At 40.4% G+C, this 23096-nt stretch overlaps 1 protein-coding gene across 1 annotated transcript in view; it reads left to right on the forward strand.

Moving 5' to 3' along the window:
• The window catches only part of ETFA (electron transfer flavoprotein subunit alpha), a 79015-nt gene extending 58976 nt beyond the window's left edge, over nucleotides 1-20039 (forward strand). The window contains exons 11-12 of the mRNA XM_033920820.1: nucleotides 2522-2602; nucleotides 19763-20039. Of these exons, the coding sequence (XP_033776711.1) occupies nucleotides 2522-2602; nucleotides 19763-19801 (120 nt within the window). The 3' untranslated portion in view covers nucleotides 19802-20039. The remainder of the gene's footprint in view (nucleotides 1-2521; nucleotides 2603-19762) is intronic.
• The last annotated feature ends 3057 nt before the right edge of the window (nucleotides 20040-23096 follow it).

A 23096-nucleotide genomic window follows, 5' to 3' on the forward strand; every position in this document is an offset into this window, starting at 1 on the left:
GGGGGGTGGGGGGGGAGGGGGGTGATGGGGGGGGCGTGGCAGGGGGTGATCTCAGTTATGACCAAAATCAAATCAGCAGCCACAATTTGCTGTTCAGTTTTGGCCAAAAATAAAAATGGTGCCCTCCCCTCTTCCTTCCCAGGAGAGGGTAGATCCTCCTTAGACTGTCTGGCCATCTGCTTCTTCCTCAACCACAACCCCTCTGTTCAGGCACCACCTGAAGGTCCTTTCCAGGTCTAACTAAATGCCCTGGTGGTCTAATGACCTCTTTGGGCAAGAATGATCCCAAGTCGCTCTTGCCCCCCCCCCCCTCCAGTTCCTCAGCCAGAATGGCTGACAGCAGCCTCGCAACAGTGCTGCAGGAGGTCCAGGCTGCTGTTTTGAAATGGGACCCAAACAATAAACGGAAAGTAAGGAAGAGACTCAAATAACTAATATATAACTCCCCTACAAGCAGAAAAGCATTAGGGAAACAGCTTTCAAACGATTGCACAATTTCTGAATACTAAAATAAATTTTTTTATTTGAAAGAGGGAAGGTATCCATGAATGATAATGTTAACCAGGCACTAATACTGAGACAAATATGGGTCTCAACTCACTTGATTGTTTTTAATAATTCACATCATTTTGCTCCTCGTAGTCAATAAATATAAATGCCATATAGGAAAGGAAAAAGTGAAAATATTTTAAAGAAAGGGGAGAATACCCCTGGTGAAAAACTGCTGAGAAATGCCAATGCCCGCTAACAGAAAAATATCAATCAGAGCATGAAGTCTTCTCTTATCTGAAACTCTGGAGCACTTTAACTCATCCAATGTGAACCCCATTTCAAAATCTTCCTCAGGGATATTTTGCTTCTGACCTCTAGCTCACAATTTAGTTCTAAGGTTATAAATATTAAAACCAGGGCCCCCCCCTTGCTGGCCCGCTGACTCCACAGCGTTACGTTTTTCTTATCTGGTCCCTGATGAAGGGGCTGCTTGCCCTGAAACACAACTTGGTTGGACCTTGGTTGAAAATAATACTTATTAATCACAGCTCTAATAAACTTAATTTCTTAATATTTAGTGATGTGCTCAGACCATAACCAGTGATTCAGTGATAAAACCAAACCGAGGTTAGCAAGGAGACCATCATCGCCTTCACTGTCCCCCTAACCATCCATAATGCAAAAATCAATCACCAATATAATTGAAAATAAATGTGACTTATCTGGAATGGATGGATTAGTCACTATTGCTGAACCTTAGTAGAGTTACGTGCCAAATAATTATGTGAATATATACAAAGTAATCACTCAAAAAATGTAAATAAATGCTTATAAACATACAACTTGTCCTTAGAGTTTTTTGGAGCTCAGAGAAATGGAGGTGATAACAGGGACGAATCCCAACACTACCACCTCACCCCCCAATCATTGCTACAACTCTAGAAAGCTTGTTGTGAATGATGTCATTATTTAAAGAGTGCTGAAAGCTACTACTTTTACAAAATGTAAAACAAAACTATAAAGGTATGGAACGACAAACTTAACTTTGGCTTGCAGGTTCCAACGGACTTGGCCCGTTTCGTTCCTGCTTCAGGGAACCAAAAAAGGGTTCAGAAAGAGAGTTCTAATTATGGGCGCGATGAACCTCTATTGTATATACTAATCTTTCTTAACGGCGTTCTGATGCAACTATCTCCTCATGGCGGACACGCCATGAGGAGATAGTTGCATCAGAATGCCGTTAAGAATGCACTTTGGCGTTTACTAGCTTCAAACTCAACTAAGTACTTGGATTGATTTTTCAACCTGATCGCCGGTGGATCTGCGGGTTTGGCTTTAGTGGGGTGTTGTATGCCATATGGAAGTTATTTATCACATTTTTTGACATAAATGTCTTTCACTGAATTAATTTATAGCACAAATTACACACTTGGAGCAGTCCGATGATGGTGTGCGGCTGGCCTCTTTAGTGGTGCCGGTTCTGTTGTATTAAGAACATTAGAACGCCTCTGTGGAGCAGGTCTTCAGAGCTCACAGCCCCACACTGAGGGTGCTCCTTCATCATTTAAATACTTTGATTATTTGTATGATATATACACATTAGTGGAATCTCTTTGTGACTGTGGCCCCATATGGTGTACAGTTCCCAAGGCAAGCCTTTCCTTTTGGCATTGTGACTTTTAAGGATCTTGTTTTTCTTTCTGGGGCTTTACTGTTGCCATTATGCATTTCAGCCAAACAGGATTACAGCTTACTGTACATCTGTAATATTTGTGAAGCATATGCAAACACTTCTAGGGCATTTCAAGGTAGCATATGTTTTGGTTTAAATCACAATCTTCATGCATAAGCAGGATTAAAAACCCATGTTTTTGTATCAGAGTAAATTTAGACAGAATGAAGACATTTGAACTCGAACTCCAAGTAATTTTGTTGATTGTCCCCCTATCTTTTCAAAACCTTTGTGATATAAATGTGTGTTTTCTGGAACTATTTTTATTTAACTGCTTTTTTTACTTTGTGTTTGCAGACCATTGTTGCCATTAACAAGGATCCTGAAGCTCCAATTTTCCAGGTCGCCGACTTTGGTTTAGTGGCAGATTTATTTAAGGTAAATTTGATCTAATTGTTTTGTAAACGTGGCTAGGAAAATCAAAGCTAGGTTGTACCCTTGGCTAAAGTGGGGGGGGGAGGGAATCCTTACACCCCAACCCCAAACAGGTGCCTCTCAAACACACACATACTGTCAAATAGCATCCTCCATGCTAGCTGAAAGATCAAAAGACAACTCCAAAAAGAAAAGCTAAGCCAAGTTTAGGAGTCCAGACCACATAAAGAATTCAAAACCAAACTTCAGGCCTTAGACGGCAAAGAAGAAATATATGGATCCCAGATTTGCATAAAAAATTGAATGGCACGGCAAGATCTATGTGCCCATCTATGCTCCAACATTATGAGGGCATACAAGCGGTTCCTCTAGGCCCAATAAGAAGGGGCCTCTTCCCCAAGCCACACCCCTAGAATAACCCCGCTTTCCAAAGTAGAAGACGATGATATCGATTAGCCAAATGAAAGGCTTCATAAAAATCCAACAGAAAGTCAGATGGAGTAAAAGGGATAGGACGCCCTAGCAACTGCTCAAGATGCTCAAGGTATTGCACCAAAGAAAGCCAGAACTGTTTTATCACAGGGCAACTCCAAATCGCATGAAAAAAAAGAATTACCCGTCCCACATTTCTGACAAATTGGGATCAATACCCTTGAATTTAAAGCCCCTTTAAATTAAGAAAAAGAAAAAAAAAGAAAAGGGTTTTGAGGCAGATAGGAAATCTTTAAAATCATATTGGGAAATCCAAGATGACCTCTGCGATAGTGATTTTAGCTCCTAAAATGGCTCATGGAGGCAAAAATGAAATGCAAAAAGTTAAGGGGAAGGATTTTTTGGAAGTGGGAGACCATGTTCCTAGCCTCAGAAACCTGTAAAATTAACTTTTAAGGAACCCCCTCTCCCTGATTTTCTCATAGGCTGTAACAGCCTTACTGTACCATGCAGAATGCCCTTTCCCGGTGCATCCTGGGATGCACCAGGGAAGGGCCTATAGCCCTGGGCCAACCGGAGTCTTAGACCTCTCTCCCAGTGCATTCTGGGATGCACTGGGAGTGGCCACAGATTCCAATTGGCCAGATCCCTTAGCCACTCCCAGTGCATCCCAGAATGGGAGGGGTCCTAAGCACCTGGGCCAGTCAGGGCCTTAGGCCCCTTCCTGGTGCATTCTAGGATGCATCGGGAAGGGGAAGGCCCACCATTCTGTGGAGGCAGGCCTGCCAGCAGGAAGAAGTGGGCATCCCTTTTGCCGACCATCAGAAAAAGATATAGGGGACGTTTGGGGGGGGGGGATAAGGGGATCTTGGGGATTTGGGGGATGATGGTGCCAGCAGCAGGAGGGAGTAGGCATCCCTCCTGCTTGGAGATGTCTCGGGGGGGTGGCGGCAGGAGGGTATGGGCATCCCTCCTGCCAGGGATGTCAGGTTGGTGGCAGGAGTAATTGGGAACTCCCCCTGTCACTGACATTCAGAGGGGGGGCTTCCAGCAGGAGACAATGGCCATCCCTCCTGCCAGCCAACTTCACGGGGGGAAGGGTTCCCTACCATGGTCACTAAACTGATCACGGCAGGGAGATTCCCTTGCCACAATCAGCTTAGCGGCTGTATCTATTTGAAATGTAGACTAGAATTTTGCTGGCCTACATTTCAGGCGCCATTGGGAGAAGCCTGGGGCCACCTAAGCTCTCCTAAGACTATTTCTGGGCGAAACCATGTCCATGCCTAGCCTTGGGTGAGTTTAGGTGGCCCTATGCGTCTCCCTAGTCTCGTGAAAACGCCTACAGGTATGGTTTTGTTTTGTTTTTTTTAAATGTGCGTCCCGATTGGCTGGTTAGACAGCAGTAGGACGCCTACCACTGTCTACAATCGGGATGCCGTTTATAGAATTTGCCCCAAAATGTATGTTGCTATTTTACTGAGAATAAGAACAATACTGTTAGAAGCTCTCAAATATCTAAATTGGAAATTTTATGTATTCATTTTGTATCCCACTATTAATGCCCAGTGCTACTTTGTTGTGGCTTAATTCTCTATATTGCTTGAACCCAAATATAGTACTATAATTTTGATTGTAACATAGCTACCCTCCTGTTTTGTACCTTTCTCCTTATGTTGTTTTGACCATTGTAAATTGCTTAGCTGCTCTTATTTATGGTATATCAAAGATAAAATATGAAGTTCACCATACCTATAGTTTGTTTCTGTGAACCCTCCCTAATTTATGCTAAAGTTGGTATTGGTGTTTCATGTCAGTTGTTCCCTTTCTACCTGTAGCTTCATGCTCACAAGAGTGAGTAGGCTTTTCACATTCTAAATTGCAATGAGCATTTGCTCACTACATGAAAAGAACACAGACATTTTGTCAGGCTCTTCAGTTTATCTTATCCAGTGCTGCTGTGTCACATACCCATACTCTCTCTTAACGCCATTTTCAATTTGCCGCTACCTGCTGGCGATTTACATCGGAACCCTAGCAATGCCATGGTTCCCGAGGAAGGGTGGTTTATCTGCCTTAAACGGAGCCCCATTGAACTAAAATTGAGCACACTTTCAAGTTTCATTCATGCAAGATAAGTACTGTGTTCCTTTTTTTGATTTTTGCTCCAGCTTTGCGGGCAAGAACAGTTTCCAGGCATTTGATCGTGGGCTCTCATTTAAAATTTATTTAAGAACGGACAGTTGTGGCTTTATTTATAGTCTTTATTTTCATTGATTCACGTATGGGGATGTATCACAAATATTACCTGCTTCGGGTTCAACTTGTGTCAACTCTGATTTAGGGGTTTGCACCCCATATTAGAGTTGTGATAACTGAGGACTCTCACAATTAATTATTACTTTTGGTACCATTTTTTTTGCCATATGTCTGTTCTTATCTCTTTTATATATTTTTATATATGTCCCTTCTTATCTCTTTTATATATTTTTATATATATATTTTTTATATTTTATTTATTTTTTTAAAGAATATATTTTGTTACACTTTGGACATTCTTTCTGAGTGGGTTCTACATTTTGGAAGCTTTCCATACCCTTTAATGACATCCTTTCTGAAAGAATGGTTCATGCAACTCTGGAGTGTTATAAGCAAGGTAAGCATGGTGCTCCAAATGCCAGTGTACTCCAGGAACAGTTACCTTGCTTGCATGGCCAGTGGACCACAGTAAACTCACTACTTGATCCAGCTTATGACAGAGGGTGTGCAATTGTGCACATGTAATGGGAGTACTCTATAGAAGCAGGATAAATCAGACACATAAACTCATACTTTGCCAGGGAGTCGACTCCTAACTTATGTAAATAGATTTGAAGGGGCCCAGTGAGCTAACTACTGAGTTGTAAAAACCTCTTGTTTTTCTAGGAGATTGTCTGTACTGTTTGATGTCTCCCACTAATGTGTCTGATTTATCCTGGTTTCTACAGAGAAGCTTTGTTAGAGATAAGCAACTGATTTTTCAGTGTAAAATAAAGCTTGATGAAATTTTCCTGTGCAGAAGAAAACTTAGCAAATTAAAGAGTACTGAAAAATAAGTTACAAGCATAGCATTCATAAGCCAAGTAGAAATTTGCTTGAGGGATAACGGAGCTAAATATGAGAACATAATCTTTCAAATTAAGTTGTTATCTGAACTCACATTAACTTTGATACCCAATGTTACACATATATCACTCAGCTGTTTCATCTTGAGTTTCTGGAATGTTATTTAAATTTTAATCAAGAACCCCATACTGCATTCTGACACCATCTGACACAAACAACCTCTGGAAGAATAAAAAAAAAAAAAAGGCAGCATTTTATTTCTAGGAGTTGAAAGTGCCTTTATGTGAATACATTCATGTGCGAAAGTGAAAAAGTTTTTGTACATCTGTTGTATATGAATCGTTTGTCTTGTATCTATTTAACATAGTTTTTACAAAAATTAATTGGATTGCCTTTAATTTGAAAATGTTATCGGTTCAGTTGGTTATCGGTATGTTAAACTTTCATCCAAGAACAGAAATATATTTTTAATGTGTGTAAAAGTTTTTTCATAGTACATAATAAATGAATTTTCAGAAGAACAGCACTGCCTCTGTAAGATACATGTGACAATATGAGCTCATACTATCTGTTAACAGAGACATGCCAGCCCAGAACTTGCCAGCACTTAATGCCGTTATTGAATGAATGCCTTATGGCTAGGCAGTAAACATGGGTCTTTTAATAAGGTTGAGACAAAGTGACATTCGGAAGAAGCAACATGTAGACAATTTCCTTAATAAATTTTGTACGAACACATTATTTCCATCTAATGGAAAAGTAGACTTCTTAAATAATTTAGAGCCTATATTCATCTGTGGTGAGTTCAGCTGGGATCTTTGTGAACCAGGACAACCTGCATCGCCTTGCAAGATGGAAGTAATTGATATTTCACACAAGTGAGTTGGATAGGTTTTCAGGTGTATTTTTTATTAATCTGTTTACATGCTCTTTATGATGCATGCAAAAGACATACAGTCAAAATTATTGCTGGTGCCAGGATCTTGATATTGACTAATGTGAGGGAACTGTAACTACAGTTCACTTTACCTTAATATTTTAAATTGAAATATCTACCATATATACTCTAATATAAACAGAGATTTTTGGGCCCAAAAATGGGGGTCTCAGTTTATATTCAGATCAGTGCCCATCCACCCAAAACTGTTGTAGGTTTCCACTGGGCCCTCCTCTTGTCCTGGCCAACTCTAATAACTCTCACTTCCTCCTTGCCTCCCCAATTATTAAAAAGTGTACCTTTAAAACTCTGGTGGTCCAGCAGTGGGCCAGGACAGGAGGGATCCCTCTTGTTCTAGCCGATTTTTAACAACTCTCACCTCCCTCATGTACCAATAAAATCCTTGGTGGTCCAGCGGCAACCTTTTAAGTTCCCGTGGCCTCATGAGAACTTGCAGCTATTCAGATAGCAGTTCCGCATGGTGCAGGAGTGCTGGAAGATCACTCCTGCCCTGGTTCATCACTGGACCATCAGAGATTTTAAAGGTACGTTTTTAGTAATCGGGGAGGTGAGAGTTGTTGAGACAGAAGGCAGGAGGGATCCCTCCTGTCCTGGCCTGCAAGGCATCGGGAGAAAGAGGGGACAGGGTGCAGAGCCTGGCAGGGCACGGAGGAAGGAGGGACAGGTTGTAGGGCAGGATGCAGAGTTTATATTCAGGTCAACCTTTTTTCCTCCTTTGTTTTGGGGAAAAAAGGTTACTTTAGTTTATTTTCAAGTATATACAGTATTAATTTACTGTATCAAAATGCCAGCATCCTACTTTTAGCAGAAACTAAGAGGACAGTTGTAAAGTTGTGTTTTTTGTATAGCTCCCAGGATGGGTATTTCTTAAATGCATATTTTTAAATTAGATTTTTTTTGTTTAAAAATTTCATCAACAAAACATTTTACCATCTCATTTAAAAATACGTTACAAATTGCATTATAAATATGATAAATCCTGAGTCTCATAAAGAATGAATTGGTGGCACCGTTAGATAACATCACATACTTGTGTGGCTGATTTCATTGTGCTTTTTGAAGGAGAATCTGATTCTTGTTGCAAGAGACTAGATGGGTCAAGCAGCAGCAGTGTAGGTGTCAACAATGCTCTCTTCCCTCCATATTAGAAAGAGGGGTATGGGGAACTTCCCCAAAAAGACATTTCTGTTCTACTCTGTAACAAGTATAATGAATAATGTTAATCAAAACATAACATATATAAAACAAAGTGGAATAACCAATCCACTTGTCTGAAAGCAACCAACACATTTACGGAGCTTGTATACTCTCAATTGCATTTGTAACGATAACATGGCATTGTACAAGATCTCAAGTTCTGGACAGACATACTTGTCTTGAGCCATTAAGCAGGCAAATAATTACACTGACGGGGTGGGGCACCAGGACTCGTATGCTCTGTTCCAGAAAGATGGTTGAGGTAAAAACCTAATCTTCCCTTCTGGTGCACAGAGCATATGACTCTTGACAAGTGGGACATATCAAAGCGAGTAATGTAATGTCCGGCAAACTTTTTGTAGTCACGGCACAGTAAACTCGGGGCTGCAGCTGCAGGGCATCCGGAAATACACGGATGTCGACATGATGATGTCACGCACGTGTGCCATAATCACGCATGCACGGAGGCCTTCCAAATGGGTTCCTGAGCCTGCTATCACTGTGCTGGTGGAGGGGTGCTGAAGGAGAAGAGGCACTGGAGAGAAGGTGCAGGCTGACTACAGGATGTGCCTCTCGCTGTGAGAGACTTGTCCTGTAAGCAATCAGCTGGTGCCTGCTCCTCTCCTCCTCACTGGCATCTCGTGGCACACCTGGAATTTCATGCCATGGCCACAGTTTGCAATACACTGGACTAGTCCCTTGAATCTATGGTGAGACAGATGAGCCTGCCCTTAAAACTAAGGACCCAAAAATGGCAGTGTTTTGCACGGCTACATTCACTCTATAACACTTTGTAAAGATATAAAGTGAGGACCTTGTAGCTGCTCTACAAATCTCTGGGGGGGGTGGGGGGGGTGAGGAAAGGTTGCCTGGACCTCCACCCATGAAGAAGCTACACTTGTGGAATATGCTCTCAAAGATATTGGTGGCTGTTTACCACAGCCAGTGCATGCTGATGAATTTGCCACACGAATCCATCTGGAAATAGATAGCATAGGCACTAGCCTGCCCAGCCTGGTCATACTGGTTAGGATAAAGAGATGATCAGATAGCGGAAAGTCATTAGTCACTTCTAGATAACGGAGAACTCTCTGCACATCAGCAGCTTCAGCACTTTGTCTTCTTACTTCAAACCTGTGGACTGGAATGCAGGTAGTCTGACCTCTTGATTGACTTGAAAAGCCGAAGCTACCTTAGGCAAAAAGGAAAGAACCATGTGCAGAAAGATCCCAACTTCTATAATCGTGAGGAATGGCGCTCTGCATGAAAGTGCCTGCAACTCTGAGACTTGTCTCGCTGAGGTGATAGCCCCTAGAAAGACTGTATTAACCGAAGATCCAGCAGTGACATCTCTCACAAAGGCTCATACAGAACCTTACTGAGTCCCTGTAAAATAGTGTTAATGTTGGTGACTTAAGGACTACTGAGAACCCAAAGCATATACAAATTATTACACAACACAAGCTGGCTATTGACTTTCAAGAGATCATGGGACCCCTGTCATGTATGGTGCTGGGGTGGATGATGTATTTCGTTGTCCCTTTAGAAAAGCAATACCGCTTTTGAGAAGGGGCTTTGAGATTATTAAACTACAGGTGAAAGGTGCTTCAAAAAACATTACCAAAGTGTCATGGGTTACATCGCACAGCCATTCTAAATAAAGTGAACCATTCTGAAAGCTGGGTCAGGATTGGCTGTGATTAGACGAGCTGTTAAAAAAAAAAAAAGAGGACCAAGCCTCAGGGATTACTACAAGGACCTCCCAAACCTTTTATAGTTTATTAAAATATTTTTTATACTGCTTATTCAAATTTCTAGGCGGTATACAATAATAATAAAAAAAGAAATATCTTAAAAGGAACAAAACAGTTGGAGCTAAAATATTATACAAAACCAAGTTAGGTTAGTAGACACATACAAAAACATATATACTAACTGCACACAATTAGGAAAGAAGGGTAGAAATACAATATTTGAGAAAAGGCACACTTAGGGGTAAAACGGTAGGTAAGGGAAGAAGCTGTAGTTAATATAGTCCTGAAAAGGACAATTTTACCAAAAGCATCTTCAAATAAGAATATTTTTAGTTTTGCTTTAAATTGCTTTATCATGGATTTGATTCGTAAATGATTAGGCAGCGAGTTCCAAAGAGAGGGTGCAGTGACAGCGAAGTTGTTAGATCTCAACGTGTTAATTTGTTTTAATGATGGTACAATCGGAGAGATTTAGTGGGATAATAGGGAATTAGGAGTCTATCAATGAACTCTGATTGGTTATTTGAGCAAGTTGTAAAAGTTAATAGTAGAATTTTGTAACTAATTCTATGTTTGACGGGCAGCCTATGAGCGTTGAATAAAAGAGGAGAAACATGATCAAATTTCTTTGTGCCATAAATGATCTTGATAGCAGTATTTTGCACTATCTGAAGGCGTCTTATTTCCCAAAGGTGACAAATCGCAGAAGCTAACCAGTAAATCTGAGAAGGGCCTGTTCTAGGAAGCATGATAGTCTAAATAAAACACCATGGCTTTTGTACACCACAGCTCTGAAGAATGCGTTAAATCGGAACTGGACCTGTTTTAATTAGCCCCAACTCAAACCAGTATCGAAAAAAAGCATTTATGTAGAAATACTGCCATTATCAACTTTGTCAGAAACAGCCCCTTTGGACTTCTACATAGCTGGTCACAGTGAATTGGTTTAAATAGCACTCTTGACCTGACCTGCAAAATTATAGAAGACGGTTCAGACATTGATGTGACAGCCAAAGGAGCACTGGTAAACTACCCAATTGCATCTGTTTTTAGCCAATTGGATGTCACCCTGGAAGACCAACTGATTAGCCAGAGAAACAACTGCTATCCCCTACACTCTCATAGAGCGTCTCAATTATGGTGATGCCCTGAAATTACAGTTTACAAGTGGTCTGTTTTATAAAAATACAGTTGGGATATCATGAGGTGAGCGATATAGGAGCTCACAATGTCTGCTTTACCAAAAGGGCCCACTTTACAACATCAATCACAAAATGGAGCTGTTGGGACATTTACAAAGTGATCTGTTTTTTTTTTTTTCAAAATAAAGCTGTTATCAATGGTATGGATTTCAAAATTAAGTTGACACATAATGAAAACTCCTTTTGTTTAATGAGCGGTAGTGCTGCCCAAAATGATAAACTCCTTATCCTAAATGCAGTTGTCTTTGTAAAGAGAGTTAGTGTCTTCCAGAGTGAGCTTGAGACATGTTGAAGCTCTACTGAAATCTAACGCCAAGTATGTGATAGACCATGTGGGATTGAAGGTGTTTAATATACCGACTGGTGTATGTGTGACTAACCAGGAAAATCTCTTTTTTGGATAGTTACCAAAGCTTATCATACTGGGTTTTGTGGATAATGATGCTTTCAGGGGTAATTATGCTAAAAACCCTTTCAGTTTTAAACATTAAGATATTAATTTCACTGCTCTTTATGTGGACGGTGAACAAGTACCCAGGAAACCTCTTCAACCCAACTTTGAAAATGGAAATTTTGTGTGAGAATACTGTATGTTCAACTGAAGCAAGCAACTGGTAAACATCTGAAAGACAACGCATTGCTGATTGATCATCAGGAGTTTTACAAAGGTTACACGTTGCTGGCCTTTGACCTATCGCCTGACTAGGAGTGCTCACACCACTACTCGCTGATCAAAACCAGTAACCTGTGGGCTGAAATATGTTTTGCCAGAGCTTTACCTCATACTGTGATCATGATTGTGTATTGGGTTTTCAACAATGCGATAGAATGGAATTGGGCTTTGTTTGACAATTCCTGAACATCATACAGATTTTCTGTATTTTAAAGAAGGACTCCTGTATTGCATAATCTTTTTCAGATGTGCTGCCCAGTGACTAGCTAACTGATATGCAAATACCAAGAAAGCCTGTGGGTTTGGTGGTAAATGCACACCCGCTCAATCAAGGATGGAACAGGAGAATTTTTTTTATTTCTACAGACAACCCCTAGATAGTTTCTTTCCTAAGAGCATTATGAGCTTTTTCAATAAACACTGTGAAACCATTTTATATCTAAAGTTACATCTGTTGTCTAAGGCCTGTGGTTATCATTGCGTGTTTTTGTAACATCATCGTTGTAAAGGGTTACCTTTTGAAAACATTTTAGAAGTGTATTCTGAAGATTTAATGCAAAATGATGAAATAGCTTGGTTTTTTTTGCAAATTTCAGTACTATGTGTAGATCTTTTTGAAATCAGTTTCATACCACGCAGGGTTTTATTTACTACCATGGATGTCATGCTGTTTCTAAATAAAAAGTTTTAAAAAGCAACCCTTAAAATCAATATAAATTTAGGCAGTCTTTTTCATTAAAAATATTATTTTATTGAAAATACTTTTTTATACACTCAACCACCGATATTTATTTTTTAAATAACTTATGTTTTTTATGAGGAAGGTGTTCTCCTTGAGGTGTACCAGCACATCTGTTGGTCACATTATACATAACCATGAAGGGTATATTTAATTCAGCTTCCACCTTTGGTTCGTCTTTGTTCTGAAAGAGCATGGATCTGCGTAACATCAAACGAGGTCGAGCAGGTTAGAACAATTGACAGGTTTTCCCTGGTACACAAATATTTCAGTTCCCTCCCAGGATGCCACACTTTTGTTTTTTGAGTTTTTTAAGCAGGACCTCAGCATTTTTCCTATAGCATGTGTTAATGATTCTTGAATTACAGAATCTGGAGGTATAATATTTCCTGGAGATGCCATCTGGTACCTGTAAATATAGAATTAGTTTTTCATTTCCTCATCTAACCTATGAATGGTAGAGGTTTTAATATTTTCTTCCTGATCTGGGGGGTTTCTCAAGCACTTGAGTTGTTAACTGGGGATCAGGAACATTTTTTTCAATGTGTTGCATTAGCGGTTAGTCAGAAGCCCTGTTATCAATGGGTAAAGTGAAACTTAACAGGGGCCTGATAAAACCACCTGATTGTTTCACTAGCTGCAGTAAAAGGTCCGACGCTCATATGAGTGTCAGAGCTTTTGCTGCAGTGGCCAGCGATAAAAAAACACTAACATGGCTTGATAAAAGGCCAAAGCTAGGATGGGTAAATTTTATTAATTTATTTTTTTAATCCTTATAAACCCAGAATACTATTATTTTTTTGGCTTCCAGTAAGAAACTGATTGCTAGTTAGAACTTGTTGATGTAGAAAGTTCAGGTTCTCCAACAGTTTCCTGGTCTAAACATTAAATAAAAAGAACAATTAAAGATGCAGCTTTTCTTAAAACAGCACACCTGTTGGAAAATACAGCCATTACTTACTTTTTAACATTCTGTTGTCTTCTTCTGGTAAGAGACAGTTTATGTCTACAAGCAGACTCCCACTCCTGTTTTTAAACGCAATGATAGATTCAGAGACAGAAAAAAAATATTTGTTTAAAAAATCCATTTCTACTCATCATGTTGTTGTTTCAGGCATCCAGGTCCAATATAACCTCCACAAAACCAGCATGTTGGTTGATCTTTTCTATCACTGTATATGTTTATATGCATACAAGTCTCTACAGAATTCTTTGGTGGGTTATCCATTCTCAAAAGGCTTTAAGTGAATTAACCACCCAAACAGTCAATTGTAGGAGATCCTTTATTGTATGGCTGTGGCCCCAGCTAGGAGCTCTTGAATTTCAGAGTCTGTTAATTCGCGTTTTGTTTGTTCACTGGTATCTGCTGGACTCCTCGGTGATTCAATCAGATTTTCTGCTGGTGGGTAACCCTCTATCTCTGCATTAAGATCTTTAAAAAAGTAACTGATTCTATGAACCCTCTTAGAAATCCTTTTTCTGCTGTCTGTTAAAGAGAACTATTTTTTCTGTGTGAGAGCTTTTTTCCCCCCACACTAGCAACTTGGTTAAAACACAGCCTATGATCACCTATTCTTTCTGCAATCTGTGTGTGTTCTAATCATGTGCTATTTCCACATCATTTCCTTTAAGCCCTCACCATGGGAACAGAACTGCTATCCCCACCCAGTCACCAGGGCATATTTGGACATGTCTCTTTTTAAGATGTGTTTTGTAACTAAAAAGTGGTGTGTTCTGTAAAATAATGCCAAAATTTTAAAGTCCTGTTATAACATTTCCACTACAGCCATTTTAATATTGTTATTGCCCACAAAATGATGAACCTTTCTTTGTTTTCATAAATTCTTAGGAGACCTATTTAAAAACTCTTTACACTTGTCTGTATTTTTCAGGTGTACAACTTAGATTAAATATTGTTTCAAAGGCTTTGGCAACTCCATGACTGATTTTCATTTTTAACCTCACAACCCATACATATTTTGACAGGATATTTATAATCCGTTAAGATGTATTTTTAACTGTTGTTATAAAAGGCCAAGGCCAATATATCAATTAAATCAGCTTGCCATTGTGCATCTTTGTCTGACACCATTGTTTTGTTTCTTTTAAAACAGACCCTAACAGGTGTGTGTAAATTACAGTAAAACCTTGGATTGCAAGTAACTTGGTATGCAAGTGTTTTGCAAGACAAACAAAACATTTTATTAAATTTTAACTTGATAAACAAGCAAGGTCTTGCAATACAAGTACATACAGTATATATGCGTCACATCATCACAATTGAGCCAAGGGTTCTCTCTCTGATGCTGCAGGAGTGTAGTGACTGTTCTAAACGAGCAAGGTCTTGCAATACAAGTACAGTATTTTGTATTAAAGTTTTTGGGTTGTGGTACGAATTGTCTGAGTTTCCATTATTTCTTACGGAGAAACTTGCTTTGATATACAAGTGTTTTGGATTAAAAGCATGTTTTCCGAATGAATTATGCTCGTGAACCAAAGTTTTACTGTACAGTATAAGCATTTTGGCCTACGACCCATCCTGCTATATCTTTTCTACCAATTGTTTTATTGTTCATTTTAGCAGCTTGAAGTAGAAGGTTTATGCTCCCTGTTGCTTTTGGGTCATAGTTACTCTTGGCAGAATTCTGTGGAACTACGCAGCACAGAATTTACACAGAATTCTGCAAATACCTTCTGTTCTACCCCAGTAATGTCCCGTCCCCCCCTCCCCTCCCCCCCCCCCGAGATCAAATATACCTGCGGGCCTCCCAAGCTAGCAGCAGCCGGCTGGCAGAGGTAGTGTTGTGAACAAGCTGCTTGTGGCTGTCCCCAGCAGGGCCTGTCCTCTGCTGCATCACTTCCTGTAGATGGATGACACAGCAGAAGGAAAGCCCTAGCAGGGCCAGCCATAAGCAGCTTGTTCACAGCACTGCTTCTGTTAGCCAGCAGGCACCGCTGCTGTGGGAGACTCACAGGTATGTCTGATCTCACGGGGGTTAAGTTTAGTTGGAGGCATGGGGAAGGAGGAGGGGGATGGGGATGCTAGAGCTAGAGCACAATTTGGGGGGAAGGAGGGAACTTGGATGCGAGGACCATGGTGGGGGGAGAGGAGGGGATATGAATCCTGGACTGCAAGTAGAGGGAGAGGAGGGGGACATGGATCCTGGACTACAAGAGGGTAGGGGGAGGAGGGGACATGGATGCTAGACAGGCAAGGGGAGGAGACATAGATGCTGCATTGCAAGTGGGAGAAGAGGAGGGGACATGAATGCTAGATTTGCAGGGGGTGTGAGAGGGGAGGGGACCATTGATGTGGCACTGCAAATGGGGAGGAGAGGATAGATTCTAGACCTGCAGGGGAGAGGGGGGGGGGAGCATGAATACTGCACTGCAAGAGGGGGGAGAGAAGGGGATATGAATGCTAGACCTGGAGGAGGGGGATGGGACATGCATGCTGAAGTTGTGGTTTATCAATCCCAGGACATGAAATAATCCTGTATAAAGAGTCTAGCTTCCTAGGAGGAACAGTCACTGATAATGGAATCTCCCAAATTTTTTAGAAGAGACTCTTTCAAAAGATTGTGAAGTGTCAATTTCAACAACTCTTTGGGGGCTCATCAAAATCTAATGCCTCCAGTAATTCATCTCTGGGTTCAATGTCTGCTTCTAATTTCACAGGAAGCTCCTTACCCAATTGCATGATGTATTTTGTGAAAGAAAGTCCTTCAGAAGATGACCTTCTCCTAGGTGGGGGTAGAAATGTCTCTGAAGGTATTCCATAAGACTTAGGTGCTGATAAATTATTCTCCCATTCTGAGTAATAGATTTTATGATTCTGCAATGACAGTACTAACCTGATGAAGCTGATAATGGAGAACACCAGTACTGTGATGATCTAGCTGATGTATACTTCGTGAAAGAATATTTATATTATGAAGAATGTTGGCGCTTCGATTAAGAACATCATTTTGAAGAAGCTTTCCGGTGCCCCCGATGAAGATCTTCGATGTCTCGATGCAGAAGAAAGACAATGATGCTTTGATTTTGATCGATGTTCTGATGAAGAGGATCGCTGGGAACGAGAGCATAAATGTCTTGAAAAAGCAGAATGACACTCTGAAGGTGGTCGATGACTTGAGGAACATAGATGCGAAGCAGAGTGATGGCTAGTAGTATACTCCAATGTAGTACCTTGTGGCCTGTGAGAACTATGCTTGGGCTGGGCCGGTACCGATGAGGTCGGTGTAGACACTGGCATGGAGATAAGTTTTTAAACATATCTCCAATCTCTTTGTGCAAAAAGTCATCGACCCTGCATTGAATATCATGCACCAATACTGGGTATCAACGGTGCAACAGGATGTCTCGGGGTAGGAGACCTCGAAGAGGATGCACACCCCTTAGGAGATGCAGCCTGTACTGATTGAGAATGCTGCCATTGAGGCTTGGCCTACATTAAGGGATTTGATGCTAAAGAGGCCTGTGATGGTGGCTTGCAAGTGGTCAGCTTCTTAGGCTTACCAGAAGCTGCTATATCCAATGCAGATGCAGGCACCATTGATACCAAGGACTGAGATTTCATTCCATAAGTGTAGACTGCATTTTTAAAATAGTTTATATTAAATTTTTTGGTTATACATACAACATCACAACAGCAAACTATAAGACAACAGCAGAACCAGAAAGGTCTTCCGTGTTAATCCTTCACGAAGACCTAAAAGATCCAAACCCCTCACCAAAGACACCCCCCCTCCCCTCCCGGCACTCCAGTGTCAAAAGTTTAAAAGTAAACTTCTAGCTTTATGGGACAGTCCCTCCCAAACAGGAGCCCAAATTCTGCGAGACTTCCTCCAGGGACCAGGACTACCCCATCGAACATCCAGATATTCAAATTTTAACAGAGTAAACAATTCATTCCTCCAGGTGACTTAAACTGATGCCACAACAATAGAATACATTTCCGGGCCAGTAAAGAGGCTTTCTGCAGTAACAAGTTTCCCCCTCTTGACAAACCCGCTTACCCAATACAGTGTGTAAATATAGCGCAACAAAAGACCAGAAGTCTGAATGCGGTCACAAGACCAGAACATGTGAAGTAAACCAGCAGGGGTGGACTGGCACTTAGGACACCGAGCATGAGAAGCTTACCCAGAAATATATGCCTGGTAAGGAGACACATATAACTGCAGAAGAAACTTAAAGTGCTGCTCCTGCAGCACAATGGAACAGGTCAGCTGAGGAAGATATTTCATAAGGAGACAAATTCCATCCATTTTAACCTGTTCAGAAGGAGAAAGATCCTGGTTCCACACAGCTGCCACAGCCTCATAGTACCAAGGGGTATTAAAGCTACCCAAACTGACTTGATGAACTGATCCGGGTCAATCTGGACAAAGTCAAGGTCTCACACACCATGTCTGCCTTGTCTTCAGTCAAAGTAGCAGCATCCAAAGATTGAAGATAATGAAACACCTGGCGTGACTGCACGTTTTAAGCCCACTCAGTGTCTTCAACATGGATGGGAAAACCTGAACGGCTAGGTTAAACTCAATTTTGACCTAAAAAAGAACTGCCACCCAAAAAACAAAGGCCCCAGATCTCAGAGAGGATTAAGGAAAAATAGCGGACAAGAATAAAATAAGAAATCCTCAGTTTTATTTCTTTCTTTAGTTAGTGAAAAAAAACCAAACCTAAACTTCAAGAAAAAAAGTTGTGAAAATAAAATTCACAAATGGTCGTGCTGAGGGAAGGCAGCGCAGTACTAGAAAAACACAACTTTGCTCCACAGAAAACAAAGAACTGAGGTACCACAAACCTACATTGTGAAGCGCATACACAGTGCAGGCAGTCTGAAAGGTTTTAAGCTCTTAAAGTGCCGGTGTCCGTACCGGGCTCTGTGGATGACGTCACCCACATGTAAGAATATGTTGCCTGCTTGTCCTAGGATAATTGGCTTTTAACTACAATTAACAGACAATTCATAAATTAAGCTGCACATATAACTGAACTTATTCTATAAATGAGGTGCCCAATTTTGCATGCTAAGCATAAATTTAGGTGTCCAAGCTTATAGAATTAGGGAGCATACATTTTAATAATAAGTTAAAAGCAGGGATTCATGCTTCTCTGAATGTGTGTGACCGTTAGGATCTTTTGATTGTAGCTGCTCTTTTTTACTCCAGAATAGAGAGTTGCACGGGGACAAAAATCCCACCAGGATCCTCTCTGTCCCCATCAGGATCCTTTCCGTCCCCACCCGTCCCCGTCAGGATCCTCTCCGTCCCCACCCATCCCCGCAAGGAATTATCTCCATCCCCGCCCGTCCCCATAAGCAGCAATTACTTCTGACAGGATCATCAATTCCACAGTTTCTTTTGTGTTTGCGCTGCTATTTTCCTTATGGAATCTCTTTGGTTGAACCTTTTTTTGTTTTCTGTTCAGGTAATTAACTTATAAACCCCCTCTTTTACTAAGACTGACGTGTCCATTATATTATATGGACGAACCCTGCTTCCAAAGCCTTCCATCCCCGTGGGAATCCCGTTGGCTAGAGGGGGGTCCCCATGAGAGTCCCGTGGGCCAGAGGGGGTCCCCGTGGGATTCCCGTGGGTTAGGGGGGATTCCCGCGATCCCCGTTCCTGTGCAGAACTCTACCCCAGAAGATGCTACCCTAAATGAGTTCCTAGTTTGTCTAATGGTCAAACTGGCCCAGCTAGCAATGTTTTTAAGTTCTACAATGCTCTATCATTTTACTTCTGATTTGACCTAGATGGAGCACTTTGTGTGTCTTAAGTGCTTTGAAAATGAGCCCCTTAATCTGTGGATTGTTAGCTGGTGTGTTGGTTTGTTGTGTTTTGTGGTTTTCTCTCCATTGAAATCTAAACTGAAGTAACCAACTTTTTTTTTATTTTTGTTGAATACAGAATAAATATCAGATGAAAAGGGGTATCCAAGTTCTCTGAGCTCATCAAAGTTTTGATAGATAACAGACACATTATATAGGATACTAACAAAGGTGTGATTGAGCTATTTTATCACTAGTTATTGGTTAGGTTACTTTTATAGTAATTGTAAAATATTGTCCATTTATTTTTTATTTACAGGCAGTCCCTGAAATGATTGACATTTTAAAGAAAAAATGAGCAGGAGCTCCAAAAAAAGAAGAGCAACATAGTGCACTGGACATCTATCTGGTCATGTAAAGGATGTAATTTATGATATAACTGTCTAATATTTCTTACAGCCATAATCTTTTTATCCCATGCTTTGTTTGCCTTTAAGTACAAATTTTGGGAATTTATTTTCTAATTCTGCAATAAAACATTCAATTCAGTTGGTATCATAATAGTTTTTCAATAAAAGAAGAATTTTCCCAACCTTTGAATGGTAGAGTTACTAGAAAATACAATTATAGCTTTTCTATTACATAATGGCTGATGTCTGTGCCCTGTTCTCTAAGATAGACCTCCTCTGGAGAAGTGGGCGAAAAAATGGCAGATGAACTTTAACATAGACAAATGCAAGGTGATGCATCTGGGTAAGAAAAACAAGGAAGATGAATATAGGATATTGGGTGTGACAATAGGAAAATGCGAACAAGAAAGGGACTTGGGGGTACTGTTAGACAGGTCCCTAAAGCCATTGGCTCAATGCGCGGCGGCGGCTAAGAAAGCAAGCAGGATGTTGGGCATGATTAAGAAGGGGATCACGAGTAGATCGGAGGACGTCATAATGCCACTTTACAAAACAATGTCAGACCACACCTAGAATACTGTGTCCAACACTGGTCTCCATACATCAAGAAGGATATAACTCTGCTGGAGAGGGTGCAGAGGCGAGCCACGAAACTAATCAAAGGTATGGAGAATTTGAGCTACAAAGAACGCCTTGGAAAACTGGGACTGTTCACTCTCGAAAAGAGATGACTGCGAGGGGATATGATTGAAACTTTTAAAATATTAAAAGGATTTGACAAAATAGGCCAGGAAGCAGAACTACTGACTTTTTCAGATGTGACATGGACAAGAGGTCATAGCCTGAAACTGAGTGGCAGCAGGTTCAGGACAAATGTCAGGAAGTTCTGTTTCGCACAGAGAGTGGTGGATGCTTGGAATGCTCTTCTGGAGGAGGTTGTGACAGAGACTACTGTTTTGGGTTTTAAGCGCAAGTTGGATGCACACCTCCTTGCAAATCATATCGAGGGATACGGGAAATCCGAGTCTCCAACAGGGAGCACCTAACTGGGCCTCTGCGTGTGCGGGTCGCCGGACTAGATGGACCAAGGTCTGATCCGGTGAAGGTGTTTCTTATGTTCTCTAATCTCACCCATAGTACATTTAAACTGAATAACATTGTCAATCATGCAGTTAATCATGTACAGATACTGCTGGTGGAGTAGAATAATCATTTCATTATGTGTAATTAGCAAGGAGAACATGCAAACAGAATCTAATTGTACTTTACAGTTTTAAGGGCTTGGTTATTAAGCATTCATTATTGTAGCATGTTTTGTTTTGTTTAGTTTTTTTTACCATTGCCGAGCAGGATTCTTAGGCACATAGATGGGTAATGTCATCGCCCACAAATATCACAAGTTGCCAGGATAGAGCAGCATGTATGAATCCCTTCCTGCATGCAGCCTTCTCCTTTGTGCCTTGCTTTTGTTATATTTAATCTACCAAACGCACATTGTAACATAGTAAATGATAGCAGATAAAGACTCGAGTGATCCATCCAGTCTGCCCAACCATACATGCTCCATAAATTAATTTCGTTTAAATGGTCCTTTTCTTAGATATTTCTGGGCCAGAAGCCCAGAGCCCTGCCCATTAGTGTGCTTAGGTTTCATCTACTGGAGTCTCCATCAAAGTTCACAGGCCATATGGTCTTTATATGCCTTCATTTTTCTATCTAGCCTACCTCTCTATGCCATCTATTATCCCTTCCTCTCTTAGAGAGGCCGTGTACTTAGTCCAAGTTTTCTTGAAATTAGATAAATTTTTTTGTCTCCATCAGGAGGTCATTCCATGCATTCACCACTTTTTCCAAGAAAAGGTATTTTATGAGGTTACTTCTTTTTTTATTATTAAACTTTATTGATTTTCCAAATATGAACAGTGCAAATAATCAATTGAACATCTAATAAAACAATAAAAACACATTCATCTTTCAAACATCTATAAGCAAGCATTTTAACCCACCCACCCGTCTAATCAATAAAAGCACAAATACATATAATACAAATAATCATTCACTAACATTTCTTTATATAGAATAAGAATGCAATCCTATCCACCTCCCACCCACTCTGTATGTATGTATTCAAAGGTATAAAAATAAGTCCCCCTCCATCCTCCCCCCAACCCCCTTCCCTGGATGTGCATGAGGAAATAACAAAAATTAAGACTTACAAATAACTATAATGAGGTAATAAAAGATGTCAGGGGGCCCCAAACCAGTTTAAATATATTGTAGTTTAAATACATCAGCATTCATTTTCTCATATTTATAACTGGAGCATAAATTCGCCCACCAAAAAGGAAAATTGAGGCGATCGTAATTTTTCCAGTTGTGAGTTATCATCTGCATGGCTATCCCATTAGGAAAAGCCTACATTTATAATGGTTCATGGGAGGCTTAATATGTAATAATGTTCCGCATATAACTACTTCATATGACAATGGAATTGATGATTCCAATATGGCATTTATCTTCCTCCATATTGACTTCCAAAAGTTGAGTATCAGGACAATAAAACAACAGATGATCCAATGTCCCAATGTCCAGATGACAGTGCCAGCATCTATTAGATTTGGAACTATCTAACTTGTGTAACATAACAGGGGTCCAAAAAGATCTATGTAGCAAGAAAAACCATGTTTGTCTCATAGATGCTGACGCTGTACATCTCATCCTTCAAGACCAAATTCATGGCCATTGAGTCGCAGAAATGTACTGCTTTATCTCAATGCTCCAAATTTCTCTAAGACTATAGATTTTATGTTTTTATTCAAGAATTCAGATATCAATTTATACCACCGGGCAGCCTGATGTCCCAACAAATCTGTCTGGAAGTATAGGACCTGCAAGCTATAATGATTTTTAAGATTTCGCCAATCAGGGAACCCCTTCTGAATGGCTTGTTTCAACTGCAACCATTTATAATTTTGAGATCTTGAAATACCAAATAATTGTTGCAGCCTTGAAAAATCAAGCATTTTCTCGTTTGACAAAACATCATCACCCGCCTGCATCCAATGCTTCCAGGCAACTTTAGACTCGCCAATTTGAATCTTACAGTTTAGCCATAAGGACTGATAAGTAGATTTCTCTATTAGGATCTCTGTTAATTTGTTAATAAATTTCAAAGTTTTCCAGTTGTCAAATATACTGTTGTCCTTAATGTAAGTAGGTAACTTTATACTCAACACATGAAAC

This window comes from Geotrypetes seraphini, chromosome 14 (assembly GCF_902459505.1).
Source record: "Geotrypetes seraphini chromosome 14, aGeoSer1.1, whole genome shotgun sequence".
Classification (NCBI taxonomy): Eukaryota; Metazoa; Chordata; class Amphibia; order Gymnophiona; family Dermophiidae; genus Geotrypetes; species Geotrypetes seraphini.